This window comes from Falco biarmicus, chromosome 7 (genome assembly GCF_023638135.1).
Source record: "Falco biarmicus isolate bFalBia1 chromosome 7, bFalBia1.pri, whole genome shotgun sequence".
Classification (NCBI taxonomy): domain Eukaryota; kingdom Metazoa; phylum Chordata; class Aves; order Falconiformes; family Falconidae; genus Falco; species Falco biarmicus.
Window position 1 is genome coordinate 68,868,865 of NC_079294.1, and position 18,366 is coordinate 68,887,230.

The 18,366-nt window shown below is 38.8% G+C and overlaps 1 protein-coding gene across 4 annotated transcripts in view; it reads left to right on the forward strand.

Moving 5' to 3' along the window:
- The window catches only part of PIAS1 (protein inhibitor of activated STAT 1), a 67,059-nt gene that overhangs the window by 43,717 nt on the left and 4,976 nt on the right, over positions 1-18,366 (forward strand). For all 4 annotated transcript variants that reach the window (XM_056345665.1, XM_056345662.1, XM_056345664.1 and 1 more), the window contains exons 3-13: positions 70-154; positions 791-838; positions 2,331-2,421; positions 3,096-3,230; positions 6,420-6,525; positions 8,002-8,075; positions 13,378-13,538; positions 15,379-15,509; positions 15,826-16,003; positions 17,180-17,322; positions 17,656-17,693. In XM_056345665.1, coding sequence (XP_056201640.1) covers positions 70-154; positions 791-838; positions 2,331-2,421; positions 3,096-3,230; positions 6,420-6,525; positions 8,002-8,075; positions 13,378-13,538; positions 15,379-15,509; positions 15,826-16,003; positions 17,180-17,322; positions 17,656-17,693 — 1,190 coding nt within the window. The remainder of the gene's footprint in view (positions 1-69; positions 155-790; positions 839-2,330; positions 2,422-3,095; positions 3,231-6,419; positions 6,526-8,001; positions 8,076-13,377; positions 13,539-15,378; positions 15,510-15,825; positions 16,004-17,179; positions 17,323-17,655; positions 17,694-18,366) is intronic.

Here is an 18,366-nt window from a genome sequence, read left to right on the forward strand (position 1 = left end):
AAGGAGATTGTTCTGTTAATTATTCTCTATTTGCTGTTTTTAAAGTGATGATCTCTTGTTTTCTTCTAGCATCAGATAATAGTCAGCGATTTCGAGAAACCTGCTTTGCATTTGCACTGACGCCACAACAAGTGCAGCAAATCAGCAGTTCAATGTGAGTTCGATCAGTAATACAGTGTTTAAATAAAAATAAATTAAAAAAAAGGAACTAGCTTACCGTAGCTTTCATTTTGAAATGTGATCTTAAAAAACACAGGTGTGTGTGTTTTGTCTCAGAGGGTACTCTTCTGGGGAATTCTTTTCTCCTTTGTTTGTAAGCTGATGAAGAGCAAAAGGGTGAGGAAAAGAGAATTAAATACCACCACTGTCCAGTGAGTATTGGGCAGGTTTCTCTTGTACTCGGTACCGTACTAATGCGTAACTCTCCTTCCTGCACCGCTGTCTTGCCATTAGTTAGATCCTTTGTCAAGTTCTGTGTTTATTCATTGTAAGGATGGTACTTCATAGTGACCCATCAGAATTTTCTTTATGGTATGGGGGGGGGAATAAATAAAGGTAAAGATCAGATGAGAATGGCATTGATTTATTTACCTTGAAAAATAAGAAGTGTAACATTTAGAGTGCCTTGAGAGAGTGGTGGTTTGACTGACTGGAAGAAGGAAGGTGGGGCATACACTATATGTACCAGAAAGTGTGGCAGACATACATTGAACTTACAGCAAACTTGAGAAAATATTGATGAATCTGTTCTGTGAACAGTATGTTTTCACTTGTGTTCTGTTGTTTCTAGGGATATTTCTGGGACCAAATGTGACTTCACAGTACAGGTCCAGCTAAGGTATGTATTTGTATCACCTGTTCTTGATGCTGTTGTTTCTTAAAATGCATTGGATACATGCTACCGAGCAGGCCAGGCTTTCCTTTATGGAGAAGAATCTCATCCTGTTGTTTTCTTGAGAAAAGTTTGCTGTTGACTGCTTTGAAAAGGGCAGACTTAACTGCTTGTCCTTGTTATATGCAGCTTTACTGAAGTTGCCGGTAGCCTGATATCTGGCATGTCAGAATACTGCATGTACTTAGCTATAGCCAGCTGATTTTCTTCAATTAGTTGTTTTAGATTGTGTGTATGCGCCTTCCTTTAACTCCACGTCTGTCAGATCCCAGGTTGCGGGGCCTTCAAAATCTGCGTGCAGGGAAGGTTGTTTTTCCTAGCAGGGATGTCAAACACAGTATTTCCTGGGCATGGCAACCCATATCGGCTTTTCTTTAGGCAATGGGAGGCAAGACTTTGGGAATCACCAGACTGGGTCTTAACCTGTTGGTTATTTTAGAGGTTACGATGAATGTATCCTAAGTTCATCAAAGCCTATGTATCCCTGGATTTCTGCAGGCGGCGGTGAGCAGAGCTGACTTCAGAGCTTGCTCCTGTCAGAAATGGCTGTCTTGCGTTTCACCCCCCTGATCACGTCTGCATAGTGAGCTGTTCACTCACCAGACAGAAAACAACTGCTTTTAGGTCTTGCTTGTTATCCCCCTTCTGCTGATCAGCAAGTCGAGTTGGCTTTGTGTGGGGTCAGATGGACAAAGGGACGAGGAGGGCATAAGGGAAAACGGGGACAGAAGGTAGCTCCTCTTTTTGAGAGCAGCAGCCCGTTAAGCACATCTGCATTGAACAGCTTACCCTGATGTGATGGTATATCTGTGTGTCCAGGCAGGTCCCCTGGAAGAGATCCAGTGGAGTCGAGAGGCTCTTTTTGGTCCTTTGAATGCCTATTGTCCGCGATCTTGGCCTACACACACTTCATAGGAGAAGGAAGGGTGTGTCTTATTTTGGTTCCAGCAGCAAATAAGCCTGTCTGAACTTAAGTAAATAAATAAAACTGCAATGAAGAAAGAGGCTGGACATAGGTGTGAGGATAGCGTTTGATGCTGTGGCTGAACAGCTGTCTAGTTTACTGAAGTTGGAGGAAGGACAAAGACTGTATTTTTTCCTTTGTGAAACCTTGGTCTTGTACCAAGAGGTCAGGCTGGAGAAATGGTAGGAAAGAAATTTGGATGATCCGTCTTTTGTAACAGGCACGTGTATATCTGAATGAGTCAGAGTCAGTCTGAGGAATTAAGAAATCTGAGGAAGAACGTACAGCCATCTTGATCCAAACCTGTCATCTGGGAGGGCTTTCCTGCTTAATGATCTGTACAGCCAATTTGAGGACTGTGTTTAGCAATTTTGTCATGTTTTCATAACTCAGTAGGAAAAAAAATCCTCCTAGGAAGAGATGATCTTTAAATGACTTTAGAAGTGAAAGATGATGGAAGCTTTTTGCTTTTAGGTTTTGTTTATCAGAAACCAGTTGTCCACAAGAAGATCACTTCCCACCCAATCTCTGTGTGAAAGTAAATGGGAAACCATGCAGCCTTCCAGTAAGTAAGATGTTACTTTGATATACATATTTGGATAGCATTATTAAGAACTGTCTGTCAGAAATTAGCCTGAGAATTTATCCTAAGCTTTGTCTTCACATTTTGGAGCATTTGAATGAAGATGGATAGATGAATGGAAAAGATAGCTAAGGAAATTGTTTCTCAGGAGACTGACCAGTAGATCCAGAATATTAATTTTCAAAAAATGCGGCAGTAAATTTTTATGTTTGACAAACATCCAGTGAGTCTGGCTGAAATTGGACTGTGTTTTGGAGGTCATCTGTGCAGGGAATAGACCATCACTGAGCAACAGGAGTAAAGAGAAAAACGTCAACTTGCGGTACTGGGGCAGCACACAGGATTACAGTGGGCGATGTTAGCCAGGCAGGTTGAATAGCAGTACTGAGAAAGGAGAGGTGGCAAATGTGTCTTTTAATGTTTTGTGGGCAGGGTTAGAATTTGGAAACCGTGAGGCTCTCTAAGTAAAACGTGTGATACTTTATTGTCTGATCTCTCTTTCTCTCTCTCTGTTCAAACTGAAGAGGGAGCCTGGTTCAGGCAAGACACAGACTTTATTGGGGCAGGGTTGTGGTGAGAGGGGAAGAAAGCAAAAGCAGTATTTTTTAATTATTATTATTATTTTTTGCTGAGGAGAAAAATACTTTGATTTCTAGGGCTATCTTCCACCAACCAAAAATGGTGTTGAACCAAAGCGACCTAGCCGACCAATCAACATTACCTCACTCGTCAGATTATCGACGACGGTACCAAACACAATCGTCGTTTCATGGACTGCAGAAATTGGAAGAGTAAGTACCTTTGGTAGATAATGCTGTCTAAAGCTTACTAGTTTCTGCTCTGGCATCTGTTTGAAAGATTTGAAAGATAAGCAAGTGTAATTGTGCAGAAAATACTTCATGGGTTAGTAGTAGGCTGTTCCTTCTTTTTGATTGTGTTACTTTATGCTAGGCAGATACAACATGCTCTCTTAGATCACTTGCCCTCAACTTTTTTGGTGTGATCTCTCCCTTTTCACACACAGACACGCACCCTGTCATGGTGACTCACTGAAGGCCCAGTTAGTAAGATCAGGACATCCTATAAAACTTTGTTTGTCTTACCTCCTGACTTCAAATTTCCTGATTTTAGGGGCTTGAGAAACCTTATCTTGTCTTCAACTTGTAACTAGCATGTGGCACTCAGTACAGAGTGGTCTTTTATAACTGTAAATGTGCACACAAAGCATAGCAACTTAGCATGGCCCAGGAGATTTAATTTGCCTTTTCTACATTTCTTTTCTCACAACTGGTGTCCTTATACTTAATATTTAAAAAATAATGGTTTTGTAACTTTTTTGTGGCTGGGGGGGTGGGGAATGTTACAATTGGTATTAAAAAATTGCTGATGTTCCACTGGTCTAATTAAATCTGGAACATGCAGCAAAAAGTTACTTCAATAATTGAGTCCATTAATTAGTGCACTGCTTTCACTGACGGCAAAAATCCTGCAAGATATGCATTACAGAGTCAAGAGGCACTTGAAAAACAGTGGCTTTGCCATTGTAGCCATCCTGTTTTCAGAAGTCCCGAGAACTGTCCTGAGGTGAAGAATTTGTCAGTGCACAAAGCCCAGGATTCCTGAACCAGTGTGGAAAAATGCTTACAGCCCAATCATGCACAATAGCCAGTTATAAAACATCACGATGGTATTTCATGGTGGATTTCTTGTGGAGCGTAAAACAGTCTCCATTCAGATTATGGAGTAAATGATGGCTGAATGATTTTTTTCCCTTCCTTTTTTTTTTTTTTAAAAACAACCTTCTTTTATCTAATGAGAACTGCAGGTATCAGAAATAAGCGTTTAAAAATAAACCTGACGTGGTCTACATTGTAGAAGTGCCTGCACACAAGCTGATGAATCTTGGTTATTGCTCTGAATAGTGCGCTGCACTTTTGCTTGAGGCTATTAATGAGGATTTAGGGAAAAGAGATGTTACTAAACTGTGTGGACTCTAAGCTAGGCTCTTGTGAACTAGCTAGTCTTTTGTGACCTGGCTAGTTTCTCAGGTTTCATAGATATGTCATTTATAAACCCCATATTGGTTGACTTCTAGCTTACAGTACAAAACTGAAGAGAGTGGCAAATTCTTAGTGTGTTTCATGAGAATTAGATGCCAATCAGAACTTCCCAACCGATGAAATGTAATGCTTCCTCAAGTGACTGTTTGAGACCTTGATAGTTAAATGTGAAGAATTATTTTATATTTGGATGTGCCTGCATAGTGCAGAATTTGAATTCCCCTCCTCCTCTTCCCTTAAGAGTCAGTTGCATGTCTCAACTGGTGTACTCTACCTTTCCTGAAGTCATAATTGTGATTTTTATACAATCTGTTTCAAGAGCCTTCTGTACAAGAAGCCTTGGGCAAGTTCCTAGCTTTGTAGATTCAAGCTGTCGGTAAATAATTTCACAATGTTAATTAGCATTTTTCTAACTTCTATACTAATTGAGGCATTAAACAAACAAGTTAGAGCAGTAGTGGTTTTTAACGATGTGAGAAGCATTCATTGTAAGAATAAAATATTTAAAATGTGGTGTTTCTGATGCTATTTCAATTTGTGTAATTTTATGGTAAGATATATTATTGAAATCTTGTCTTCGGATTCTGGTGGTGTCCTAAATAAAGGATGGTAGATGTCACAATTGTTTGGATTTTTTTGTTTTGTTAGTGGAAGCATACGTGGCAGTTGCTGGGGGAAGACTTTCATTTTTCAATTTAAAGTATATGAGTGCAGTTACAGGGTTAGCAGATACTGCTTATATGAAAAAGTAATTGATGTACCCTAATGTTGAGAACACAATTTTTGTCCTTTCCATTTTGGGGGTGTGGGGAAAGAGAGGGGTGTTGCTGATGAATGCATAGCATAATACCACATTTTTTTAAAAGACAGTTTTTACCCGCTGTTGTTAGTAGCTTACAATAAAAATGAGAGCTCAGACGTCTCAGATTGTGGTTTGAAATCAGTTAGTGATGCCAGGAAGAGCACTCTGCCACTCCTGCTCTTCCCTTCAGGGGAGGTTTACCCTGCTTACAGGGGAGCTGGCAGAGTTGATATTCGGTCTGCATCTGACCTGCTTGTATGCCAAATTATTTTCTGTAGTGGCAGAAGTGAGCATCCACGGCTTTTCGCTGACAACGATAAGGCACATTTGCATGGTCTGTTCTGTTGAGACTTGTGGGGGGGAAATGACCTTAACCTCTTCCATGCAGTTGGGAGTGGTGACTTCTTGCCTGCTCGGGCTAGATTCACTAGGGTATATCTTGGCCCCCCTGTACTCTGGAACTGTTTAACTCCCTTAATTCTGTTAAGCTCTGACAGTGAAGTTAGCATTTCGTAGACAGTAAGCACAGGAAGATAAGAAAAAGAAAGTTGAATAGTGCTTCTAGACTGAGTAGGAAATATTGCGGGTGATAAATCTTTTTCTGTGTTGCTTTTCAAGAGGCATCAAGGCTGATTTTCCTATTTTGAAAACAAAATAAGCTTTTATCCAAAAAAACCCCAAGAAAACAAAACCAAAAAAACCTTTGATAATACCTGGCCTGACAGCTTCCCGTAAATGTATTAACACAACTGCAGTACTTAACATTGTTGATGTAAAATTACCCTTCTTAAATGGACTGCAGACTGCATGTCCCGAGTTAGATGTAAAACTTCCAGAAGTGTCCTAAATGCTGTTTCAGTAGTTTGGTCTGCAGCTAAATCTAATCTCAGTGAAGCATGAAGTCACTTTTGTTGCATCTCTAAAACTCCAGCCCTGTGAACTTTCTGGAGCATGATGGGTTTTCTCTAGTATGAAAACTTTGCCATCTGAAGTCTTGTAACTGCTTTAGAAACACAGTGCCCTGTAATCACATAATAAATTGCATAAGCATTGTGTAAAATACAAGCTGTCTTTTGATTAAAACAGTTTTCACTTTGATCTTTTGTTCTGTTTTCTAGAACTATTCCATGGCAGTCTATCTTGTAAAGCAGCTGTCCTCTACGGTGTTACTGCAGAGGTTGCGAGCAAAAGGAATACGGAACCCTGATCATTCTAGAGCACTAAGTATGTCTGATGTACAACTTGTTTAAAAAGGAGAAATAGCTTTTGTAAAAGGAGATTTGAAATAGGAGTGTACTAACTGAGGTTTGGACTTCCTACAGTTCTCTGGGTTTTGAGAATCTGATAGTGGTGTTCTTTGTATTCAGTTCCAATTCAAAGACTCAGAGGCCTTTGTTTGTACTAGGAGCCAGTCCAGGAACCCTGTTGACACTGTGAAGGGAAAAATGCAAGAGAATCGCTTTCAGTTCAGCCTTACTGGCTTTGTTTCTTCAGAATAGAACAACTGTATCTATATAGTTAACTGGTAATTCAGTACCTCAGGCAAGCTGAACTAAATGCTCATTACTGAACCTTGATGCTGGAGGAAAGTGTCCATCAACACAGTTTTTGTTCCTTTGGCACAGTTTTGTGGAGTGAGCTCCTGGAGAAAGTGTCTAGCACAGTGCTCCTCCTGACCCCCTTCCAAATTTAAGGTTTGCTGCTTTATTGTTTTCTCGGACAAATACACGTTGGTATAAGTGCAATATAAATGCAATCAAAACCCGCTGTATGTTTCTGTTTCAGGGAGAGGGTGAAAATACCAACACCTGACAGCTGTTGGTCATACTCTTTAATGCTCAGATCATGCGCGTTGTACACAGCATAGACCTTCTCCAAAAGGGAAGAAATTAAACCCCCAGTAAATGCTGCAAAGCCAGTGGTATATAGTGCTGGGCATTAGCTTGTGTTAATGCAGTGTGATCACTGAAATGCACAAAAATCGATAGAGTTTCCAGGTGGCTGCTGCTCTGTGTATACAAGGTGAGAATGAGGGTGTAGGTCCAGTTCATAGAGCAGGAAGAACATGCAACTGACTTGTTCATTTAACCAACGACTGTTTATAAAACAGTCCTTGTAGGGAAAAATAGAGGATGATTAGAGATGAAATACTTCTGTAGTGCTAATATTTCACTGCAGTTATTTAAAACTCAAATTTTGTCAGGATACTTCTGATGTCCTATTTCTCAATTTCCTTTTCAATTTTAAGTCAGAGGATTCCTTTATGAGTATTTCAGAGGTTTACAGTGATGCTTGTCCATGTGAGTTAGTGACATTTTTTAATGTGCTTGAAGTTAACAGTCAAGTCAACGTGGCTCATCTTGTTGGTAGATTTTAATAACTGTCAAGTACAAAGTTGCATGTATGTGAAAAGAGACATCTCTGTATAAATACATTTTCTAGGGATCTTGCTTTAAGGTGAGCTTTTCTGCTTTTCACTTTTCTTAAATCTTGTTGTTTATGATCTTTCTAGAGAGTAAAGACTGCTTACGTTACCTGTTTACTGTGTGAGTCTGAAACAATAGTCACTGCTGCTTGCTTCCAGTACATACAGCAAACTGAAAGTTTAGCACGTGGTTTCAGACTTGTTTTATTTCTCTATTATCCAGTTTGTGTTTTAAATCAACTGTAAAATAAACTTTTTCTTCTTTCAAATAACAGTTAAAGAGAAACTGACTGCTGATCCAGACAGTGAAATAGCAACAACAAGCTTAAGAGTTTCTCTTCTTTGTCCAGTAAGTTCGGGTTTTTTTATTCATTCAAAACTGATTCTGATCAAAATGTGGCTGTTCTGGGACACGTATTTGGTAGAGGTTAGCTTGTGTTTACCTGTGTGTTAACTTCGTGGGGATCAGATCCAGTGCTGAAGTTACCTGTCACCATGCTTAAGCATGTGATATACCCCTGAGAAAATGAGTATTCCATTAACTGGAAAACACTATTCAAAATTATATGTAAGCACGCATTTAAATCTGTCACTAGATCATCTGAGTGTGCAGTTTGGGTCCTTGATAAAAGCCATTTCAGTGGTAAGATAGTTGAATGTGCCTGTTAAAACTAGCTCTTCAGTCATTGTCTGCAGTCAGAGAATTGAGCGTCTTTTAACTGAAGTTGATTGTATGCATGTGTACACTCTGAGTATTTAATAATCTTAGATTAAAAATGAAGCAGTGTCCTAGAGGTGGTTCAAAGAAAATTTGTTTTAAATTGGAAGTGGGAGAATACAGGTCCAACGAATGTGGAAGTGGCAGTACTTACTGTATCTTGACCTGCTAATTCTTTTTAACCAAGTAGATGCAGAGATAAGTGGTAGTTTATAGCTGGGTTTATGTTATCATTGCTACGCTGCACAATATTAATATTATGTGCACTTTATTTAATCTTTGGGATTTAATGCTCTTGTTTCAGGTATACATGTGCCTTCAGAATAGTTGCTCTCTGTGTTGATTGACACAGTATCTTTATTGCAGTATAACTTTTTAACCTCTTTTCAAGATTAAGGATACATCTGTTTCCTGATTTGGTTCAATCTGCTCAAGCTTGACACAAAATTTTCAGTTCTGAATTCTAAAGGCCTTTATGCTTGCAAAATTGAAGCTTATTTCTCAAGTTATTTAATATGTTCTTAAACTCTACCAATGTGAAAATAAGCTTTCAGGTATATAAGCTTTGCTTTGTAAAAAGCACAGTTGACATCGTGGTTACTTGTTACATGTGTATTAGGTTACTGTAAACCCTTAAAAGTGGTATTTTTATGATCCATGATCTTAAGACTTTCTCCATACTAACACTGATGCTAGCTAAATAATAACATTTTTAAGGAAGGTAAAACTCATCTGTAAGAAAGCTACAGGGACTGGAATTACGAAATAAAATACTGATCTGTAAACTTAGAACCCCCATAACCTGTAATCATGTAAACGTGGAAATCTGTGTCACATCAAAACTGCTGCAGATTTGAAATGCTGAAGTATTTTGGGTCCACACCTGGCAGCTTATTTTGTTGAGTTCTTACAGTTGAATTTTTGTTGTGTTGTTAGTACTTTGTTATTCTATAAAGCACAATGATAGTCCTGTTGTTTTTTATTTTGTCATTCTTTAGGCACAGTATTCTTACCACTTAGGATTAGTTTCCAATACAGACAAGAATAATAATTCATTAGTAGAAATTAAATGACTGTAAAGAGTTTAGAAGTGCTTACGTATTCATTCATTATCTTAAATTAAACTTCATGCATCTTCTGGAATTATGGTTTTTTACTTCTGTTGTACTTGATTTGTCAGAACTACTACTTCAGGCAGTTATGTTGTGTTATAGATCATTCCATGGGGGTTTTCTGACATGCTTCTGTTTGTCCTGATTGCCTCCATTACTGATAAAAGTTCTGCAGTGTGTTTAGATGCATTTTTTTTCTGGATGACTGCAGTTCAGATGAGTTGGTATTAGAGCAGGAATATCCTCTACAACATTGCTTCTAGGACTGCAAGTTTGCTAATACTAATGATGATATCAAGTCCTGTTTTGCTTCCTCAGAGTTCTGCCAGGGGTAAAACCAAACCAGCAATCAGACATTGGGATGTAACTCTTCAGAAGTCCTACCTTTATCAGCATTTAATTTCCTCTTCAAAATTTACTACTTTTCTGGTAGACATACAAAACAAAGTCTATAGCAGGTTATTTTGAGCATATTTGTGTCATTTTAATAATGTTTACAAACCACACTTTTTTCCCCAGTATGTTCCTAATTCAGTGCTGTCTGATTTCACTGTAGCTCTTGGAATAATCCATCATTGCACAGGCTCGTTGGGACAGACTGCGCCTTTCAACTTGTCCTATGAATAGAAAGGTTATTAGCATGATTCAGACTGTCCTCGGGTCTGAATGTAATTTTATTATAGCCTCCATATTTTTAATTGCTAATTTGTAAACATTTGGCTCAGGGAGATTTTTTTTGTAAATATTTTGTGCTTACTTTCTAATGCTTGAATGGACAGTGTATGCTTTGAAACTACACATTGAAAATGCTGATTTGCTCTCCAAGAGCAGAACGAAAAACTAAAGAACGATGCATCTTCAGCTGTGGTAATGTTAGGGTGCTGTTCTCCCATCTCATTTGTTACGGGTGTGATTCTCTTGTGTGTGTACTTCAATAAAATAAATGGAATTTCGTATCTGAATGGGAGTGGAAGGTTTAGACTTTATAACCCTTATTTTGCCCTCAAGAAAGTACAGAGTGAGGCGGCTTCCTCTGAATTTGTTTTGGATTGCTGCTGAGCTTTTTTTAGCACAGGGGCCTGCTCTCCCTCTGAGACTGTGGAGTACAGAGAAAAAGCTGTCCTTAACTGTTGGCTGAATCTATCCAAGGTACAGCAGACAAATGGGCTGAACTGAGCCTGTATTTCAGGAAGACACTTGAATTCATGTTCTTTTTTTCCCTTGAAATAAAAATAAATAAATCCACAGGCTCTGCAACTGGCCCAAATATTTAACTGAACAAAAATTCCAAACCTAGCATTTTACTGTAGGTTTTGCAGCTTTGTTTACAAATCCGTAATTTCTGTTTTGGGTGCATTTTTTAGCATGAAAAGATAGCAGTGTTTTGTACAGTCGTAAAATAAATGAAAGCAGTGTTTGTTTGGCTGCCGACAGGCAGGAATCAAAACTGTAACAGTGTTGGAAAACACAGTTTTTCAAAAGTTGGGATGCATCCCTTCTCTTATGACCTTTTGTTTTGTCAGTTCTGACACAGCTTGGCCAGTATGGCATAGCTGATCCAGGAAGTTCAATGCCAAAAATGGGAAAGAAGACATCAGTGCTCAGTACACTGATTCTATCTGCATGCGTATGGCTTTGGTTAAATCCAACTATGGCTTAGACATTGGAAGCACAGTTTTTATACCAAAAGCTTGTGAAAAGGTGTCTGTTTTAAATCGGCTTTTTTACTCAGGAGACAGGTATTTATGTTCTTCCTGCAGCATTTGTCTTCAGCCTTCCTATTTTTATTTTGCATCATGTAGAAGCATCCAGGTTTTATCTCCGGTATCCTTACTCTTGCTCCTCACTGAGCTAGGAGACTCTTATTGTGCCCAAAAGACAAATGAGCCGTTGACCTACCATCTGGGAGATAAGAATTCCTAACAGACATGGATCAGGGGGCCTTGCTTTGTTGGGAGTTGATTATGTGATAGAAATAATGTGCTTGGTCATGGATTTTGGGGGAGGGGGTGCCAAACACAAGGCACATACAGCACCTCCTGCCGCCTGGGCTCTCCAGCACCATTACTGCAGGCTCCCCAGGGAATTCTTTGCTCCCCTCCCATCTGGTGGTGAGTTTTTTGATGGTGACTGAGAGCCGGAGGGAAGAAAAATAAGCAAGATCCTGCAATCTAGCTGAATTTGCTGGGAATGGGGTGGAGGATTTCTGCTTAGGGGGAGATGCAAAAAAAAAAAAAAAAAAGCATCATGGAGGAAGTAGTGGACTGTGAGTAGAGCCTTTGTTCTTGATATTGTTTTTAGTTTCCTGATATTCTGAGATTGAGTGCCATCCTGTGGCACCCATCTTGTATTGCTCAGAATCAGTATGCATGACCACGGTGCTTGCTTAAGCCGTACTAAAACCAGTTCCTCCTGCTATCCACTGCTAGAATTGGCTGAAGATTTTAAAATGAAGTAATTCTGTATGTTCTAGTAAAATACATATAACTTCAAAGTATTCAGTATAAATAGTTCTTAATAAATAATCGTTTTGTTGTTTTTTAATGTGGAAAAAGTCTTGTTTAGACATTCTTACTTTTTACCTTTAGTGTGGTCAGTTAAAGCTCCTTCTAAACTGCAGCATAAGCACTTTGCCAGAAAACAACTGCTTGGGTTTTGTTTTTTTTTTTTTTTAAGGCGTCTTCTCTCTTTTATTTCAGATTAATATGACATCCCTTTCACTGTCTAATCATTTTTGCATTCAACGTGATCATATGTTAATGTTTTATGGTCTAGGTTAGCGTTGATTTGTCTAATCCAAACTAAGATATTCCTGTTCCACAATTTAGCCTAAACACTTTCTGTGTCTAGTACTCCTATGTTATCTGCTCAGTTTAAGCACTCAGCTGTGCTTTTTGTATTAAACTTGTGGAAGCTTTGTGCTGACCTGCAAAACGTTGCTGTCCTGGCCTTTTCACAACTTGAAGGAAACGATGGTCCCCAACTGAAAGCATACTTTAGAACTCATTTTCTTCTGTTCATCTTCCGTTAACGTTTGCAGACCCTGTGTAGCATTGAAAAGGTATGATGGTATTATAGAGGATAGTGAGCTATTTGTATTTTACATGAGAAAAATTTCAGCAGCGAAATTTCAGATTAGCTCAAAGCTGTATACATAGCAGTGGTGTTTATCACAGCAGGAGGAGTATAAGATTGTTTCTGAATAGTTAACAGGTGTGATTTATTTTGTGAGTAGTCTGTTTCTGACAGTTTTCTGGAGAAAGTAGTGAAAATGCTGGAGCTAGAGAAATACATCAGGAAATGATCCGTAATCCTGCAAATGCATTTTCTATATGCTTGCTTCTGTGACTGTAAAGTTAAACAAGTAGTTCTGATAGTGCCCTGATGACTGAGATGTGGACAGCAGCTTGGATACACACTTGAACTGTGAGTAAGTAGGAGAGGACTGACCCATATTCATCAGCTTTCAAATTTCTAATGAAGGAGAATTCTTGTTTTGTGGTTGTACAGGACCCTGCTATGTTGCAGGTGCTCAGTGGACTCTGTATTTTGTTACAAGAACATATCAGGATGTAGTCTTCAGTTTCCTTGATCAAATGCAGTTTAAAATGTGATTTTTAGTAACTTGTGTGTGATAATCAAACCTCTCGGAGGGAATGGTGTATGTGGCATGTATGTAATTAAAACTCAGATTCGTGAGAGTTCTTTCTGGAGTAAAACTCAGCCTGTCTCTGGTCTCATACAGAAGAGCCTTGTTTGTTAGTGTAATACCAAGATGATGTAATCTTGTTGTTTGGTTTGTTTTTTTTTTTCTCTTAAAGCTTGGTAAAATGCGGCTAACTATACCATGTAGGGCCCTGACTTGTTCACACCTGCAGTGTTTTGATGCCACTCTGTATATTCAAATGAATGAGAAGAAGCCAACCTGGGTTTGCCCTGTCTGTGACAAGAAGGCTCCCTATGAACATCTCATTATCGATGGGTAAGTAAAACTTGAATCAAAATGAAGACTGTACCTTACACACTGTGCTTACTGTTCTTGTGCTGCACGGAATACAGTGTGCTGAAATCTGGGTGATCTGGCTGGGACCTGTTTTAAGTTACCATGTCATTTAATTTCCCTGCTGTTGGTAAAGAATTACTAACCAAGTACCTTGTCATTCAGTATTCTGGAAGAATTGTGGTCATCAAACTGTTACAGTGAATAATAATGAAAGGTATTCCTTCGGATCCTAGGTAAAATTTTGAGCTATTCTGCCTAAAATTCTTGTAGGTTGGGTTGTTGGGGTTTTTTTCCTCAATATTGCACAGTGCTGGATCCGTAGGTGAGAACAGCACATGTTGTCTTTTAATGAAGCAGCTGCACAAATCTGGCGTAGTTGATAGCAGACATTCATGTTAGATCAAATAAATACTGCCCTCCCCCTCCCCAAACGCATCGACAATTCCATGTACAATTTCACACTTGGGGAGTTGCCATGTATCTAGAAAGTGAGATAGAAATTGATTCCCTGGCACTGCCTGCCTGCAAAACATGAAAAAAACCTACCTGGTACTGGTCTTCACGAAGCAATGCTAAGTATGTATTCCTGGGCTGGCATTTTAATTCCTTAGATAGGAATCTTCTTTCCAAAGTGTGATAAAAGAAGAGAACAAATGAAGTCTTCTGAGAACACTCAGAATGGTTTATTAAAAAAAACAACCCAACAACACACAACACCCAAACAAACAAAAATGCTAAAACAAACAAACAAAACCCCAAAAAGCAAAACTAAAAATGCTGAAACAAATAGAACCCCAGAAACCACCTCAAGAACGACTGAGTCTTTTTTAGTGAATATGTGCTTCTATTTTGGTGACCTGCCAGTGAAGCATAAGGTTGCTTGGGATCCCCTTTAAGGCCTCACAAAAAACTCTTCAAGAGACATTCAGGACCTGCACAGGCTGCTTTGGATTCATGGCCTCTGAGATTTACAGGTCCTGTGCTTTAGATCAAAGAGCTGTGGGTTTCCTTGTTCTAGTTTTCAGCCTAAAATAGTAAAGACTAAGAGTAGTAATAATTAAAACAACGCGTTTTCCTTATTTCTTTTTGTGTTGCCAGGTGCAGATGTTGGAGATTAGGTGACGTAATTATAGCATCCCAAAGAGAAGGTTATTTCTAGAAAATATTTCTATCTGGGAAAGAGTGAATTTTCCCACTAATTAAAGCTCTTTCCTGCAGAACCACATGAATAGTCTTGGTCAAATGTTGGAATTCCCACTGGGAGTGATGTGGAGCCAGGATCCTGAAAGTTTTAGGAGACACAGCTAAGGAGAAGTTTAGATTCCCATGCTCAGCCTTTGTTAGGGAGTTGTTGCTTATATAGAGGTTTCAGGAAAATACTAGTCCTTAAATACTCAGCTATATGGACTCCTTTAAGATGTGGGCTTCCTCAGCTAAATATTGTCAAAAATAAATATGAGTAAGAAGGAGATTATTTTGTTTAATGCTAGTTCGCATTCTTTCTGTGTTTTCGGAAACAGAGTTCTGTGTCATGAGCTCTGCAGGATTCCACTGTTCTTTTAAGTAAAAGTGCAGGTTTTTATTTTAGATTTTTTATTTTATTTATATTTTAATAAATTAATGAAAATTAAATAAATATTTTATTTATTTTTCAATAACACCTTTTATTAAGGAAGCAGATGAGAGAAGGCTAGAACAATGAAAGCTTTTGACGCTTTTAGAACACATACTCACACTTACACTGACTAATAACTGCTTTTTTTCCTCCAATATCTCTAAGCTTTTTTGAGGACTGATATTATATATTTTTGATTGACAGGCTGTTCATGGAAATCCTGAAGTATTGTACAGATTGTGATGAAATTCAGTTTAAGGAGGATGGATCATGGGCTCCTATGAGATCAAAGAAGGAAGTGCAGGAGGTAACTGCATCTTACAATGGAGTTGATGGTAAGTTGAGTTCTGGTGTGTATGGACTGAATGTCATAGTGTTGAGCTGTTAAGTATTGATGTTTCTTTAACTTTTCAAAATGCTCACTTTTGCATGTATGTTTGTAGCTTTTAATGATCACTTGTGAGAAAGATTACTTGACTAATACCTCGTTGGGACTGATGGTACTTTTAAGTTATCAATGTTACGTAATTTTGTTGTCTTTTATTCTAAATTGTAAGCTTTATTAATGGTGGCATATAATAAGCTGTGATTTTATGATGACTGTAGTGTTGTTGTAAGCTACAGCTTATAATGTTGATTTACTTTGTATAGGATGTATAAGCTCTTCCTTGGAACATCAGGTGTCTTCTCACCAGCAGTCAAATAAAAATAAGAAGGTAGAGGTGATTGATTTAACCATTGATAGCTCATCAGATGAAGAGGAAGAAGAGCCATCTGCGAAGAGAAGCTGTCCTTCCATATCTCCGGCATCACCATTAAATAATAAGGGGTAAGAATAAAATATACAGGCCAATGCAGAGAGAATATACTTACGATGGAATGTAGTAACAATTTTGAAAGAAATTGCATCTAGAAAGTTTTGTATTTGGATTATATCCTGATTTAGTAGCTTATAGCAAATGGTTTTGCTCTCAGGTCACAAGGCCTAATAAGACTGGAATAACAACTTTGTGTTGTTAAGTGTAACATGATGCAGTTTTTCAGTTGTATTTGTGAAAATGAGCATGAAATGGCGCAAAAGGTTGTGGCTTAGAAGTATGTTTTGCAAATCTGGAAATGTTTTTTTCTCCCATAGAGAAATATAAAAGCAGCACATACCGGGGGTGGGCTGGGGGGAGGGGGGGGGGGGGAAGAGAGAGCGCAGTGAGAAGCATGGGTGTGTGGTATGGGAGTGTGTGGGTTTTGCTGGTGATTACTGCCAGTAGCATAGTAATAAAGAAGACCAGAATAACTTGATTACTCCTGAGTAGCCAAGCTGTTAATAGCACCCTGTTTACATAACCATGTAGGGGTGAAAACTGAGGCTAAACCAAAGGGATCCTGTTATTGAAGTGATCGCTACTCTAGTAATGTAAATGGCTCATTGATCACTTAAAACTCCTCAAGAGCTCTTTGGCTGTCTTCCATTGCTAATTACCATGTAGAGTATAAATGTTGTGCTGTTATACAGATTTGTATGGTTTTGGGGGTTCAATACGGTTTTAGGATCATCTTGTCCTGGCTTAGGAGTATTTATAACATATTTATAGCAGAGATCCCAATACCATTTATAGTGAGAGTTGTCCGTTTCTGTTGTCTGAGACTGAACTTTCTGTTGCTTTTAATTTTGCTAAACTTCAGCTGTCTCGAACTGAATTAAATTTTCTGATTAAAATGTCATTGTGAGAAGAAAGCTTAGGGAATGTGGGGTGCTCATGTCTCTTCCAAGACTCGTTGAGATGCTGTAGCATTGTGATGCTTTTTAGTGAAGCTTTGAATCTTAGTAGGCGGCGTTGTTGTTGTGCACCCATCACAAAGCTCATAACACATATTGAGACGTTGACTTTGTGTTAAATTTAAAAATAGGCATACCCTGCAGGGAACAGCAATAGAAATCTTCATTTCTTCTTTAGCATTAAAGCCAAGACTATATTTTACAATTGTAACAAGCCTTTGTTTCTTCCAGCATTTTAAATCTACCCCATCAAGCATCTCCTGTGTCAAGAACACCCAGCCTTCCTGCTGTTGACACCAGCTACATCAATACATCACTTATCCAAGACTACAGGCATCCATTCCATATGACACCTATGCCTTATGACTTGCAAGGTGAGCTTCTGACTGTTCGTAGCTGTAAGTACAGCTCTTCAAGCAATAATAACTATTGTAAAAGGGTTAAAACATGCGGTTGTTTGACAGTCCAGTAGTTCAAAATACTATTTTCCATCCACAGAGGAAGAGATGGTATTTAAAAAAAAAAAGAGAGAATTTCTGTTACTATCTTAAGGTTTTAAAAGGTTCATGTTTTCCAAGCTCTGGTAATGAAGAGAATCTGAAGTGCCATCAGTATTGTGCTGGTTTTATTTCAAAATAAATGGTGGGAAAATGGGGAGGTGCTTTTTTGTTTTGAGAAGCTTAATTTCTTTCTTTGGCTCCTTACAGGTTTAGATTTCTTCCCTTTCCTGTCAGGAGACAATCAGGTGAGTCAAGGAAAATCAAGTCATATAGCAGATACTCTTTTCTGAGAAGGACTTGCTGGCATGGATGTATAGGCAAGGAAGGAGCAGATGTATGATGTAGGTGTAAATGCAGGGAAGCTGCAGCTTTATTTTATACACACGAAAACCATGACCAAATGTAAGAATTGTCTAATTACAGGTGTAGGATAAGGCAAAACAAAAGCTAAACATTTCAGCTTCCAAGGGTTAAACTCAGTCAGCCACTGTTGTACTGTGGAATGGCCCTTGGCCACGGCTGAAGATCCACCAGCCACCTCCACAGTTTTTCAGACCTGAGGTCTGACTTTGGCCATCTGAAAGTGCTGGGCCTCACCACTGGGACCCTTTACACAATTTGGAGAGTCGGGTAGCTCTTGTTTTTTCTGAGGCTGTGTACCTGTTTATACCATGTAAATGCTTACTAAGATTACATTGGTGCTGGCTCCTATAGTTCCAGGAACTAAGCAGGTCATTCTCAAAAGTAGTCTGGATTGGCAAGTCCTCCCACTTGACCATTTTCCTCCCGTGCCTCCAAGAAAAGCCAAGGGACTGGGGTGGGCCACCTGCCTTTTGTCCCTTCAAGTCTGTTCTGCAATCTGAAGTAGGAGAATTGCACGAAATGTAGAGAAGTACTTTCATATCGTAAGTAAGACCA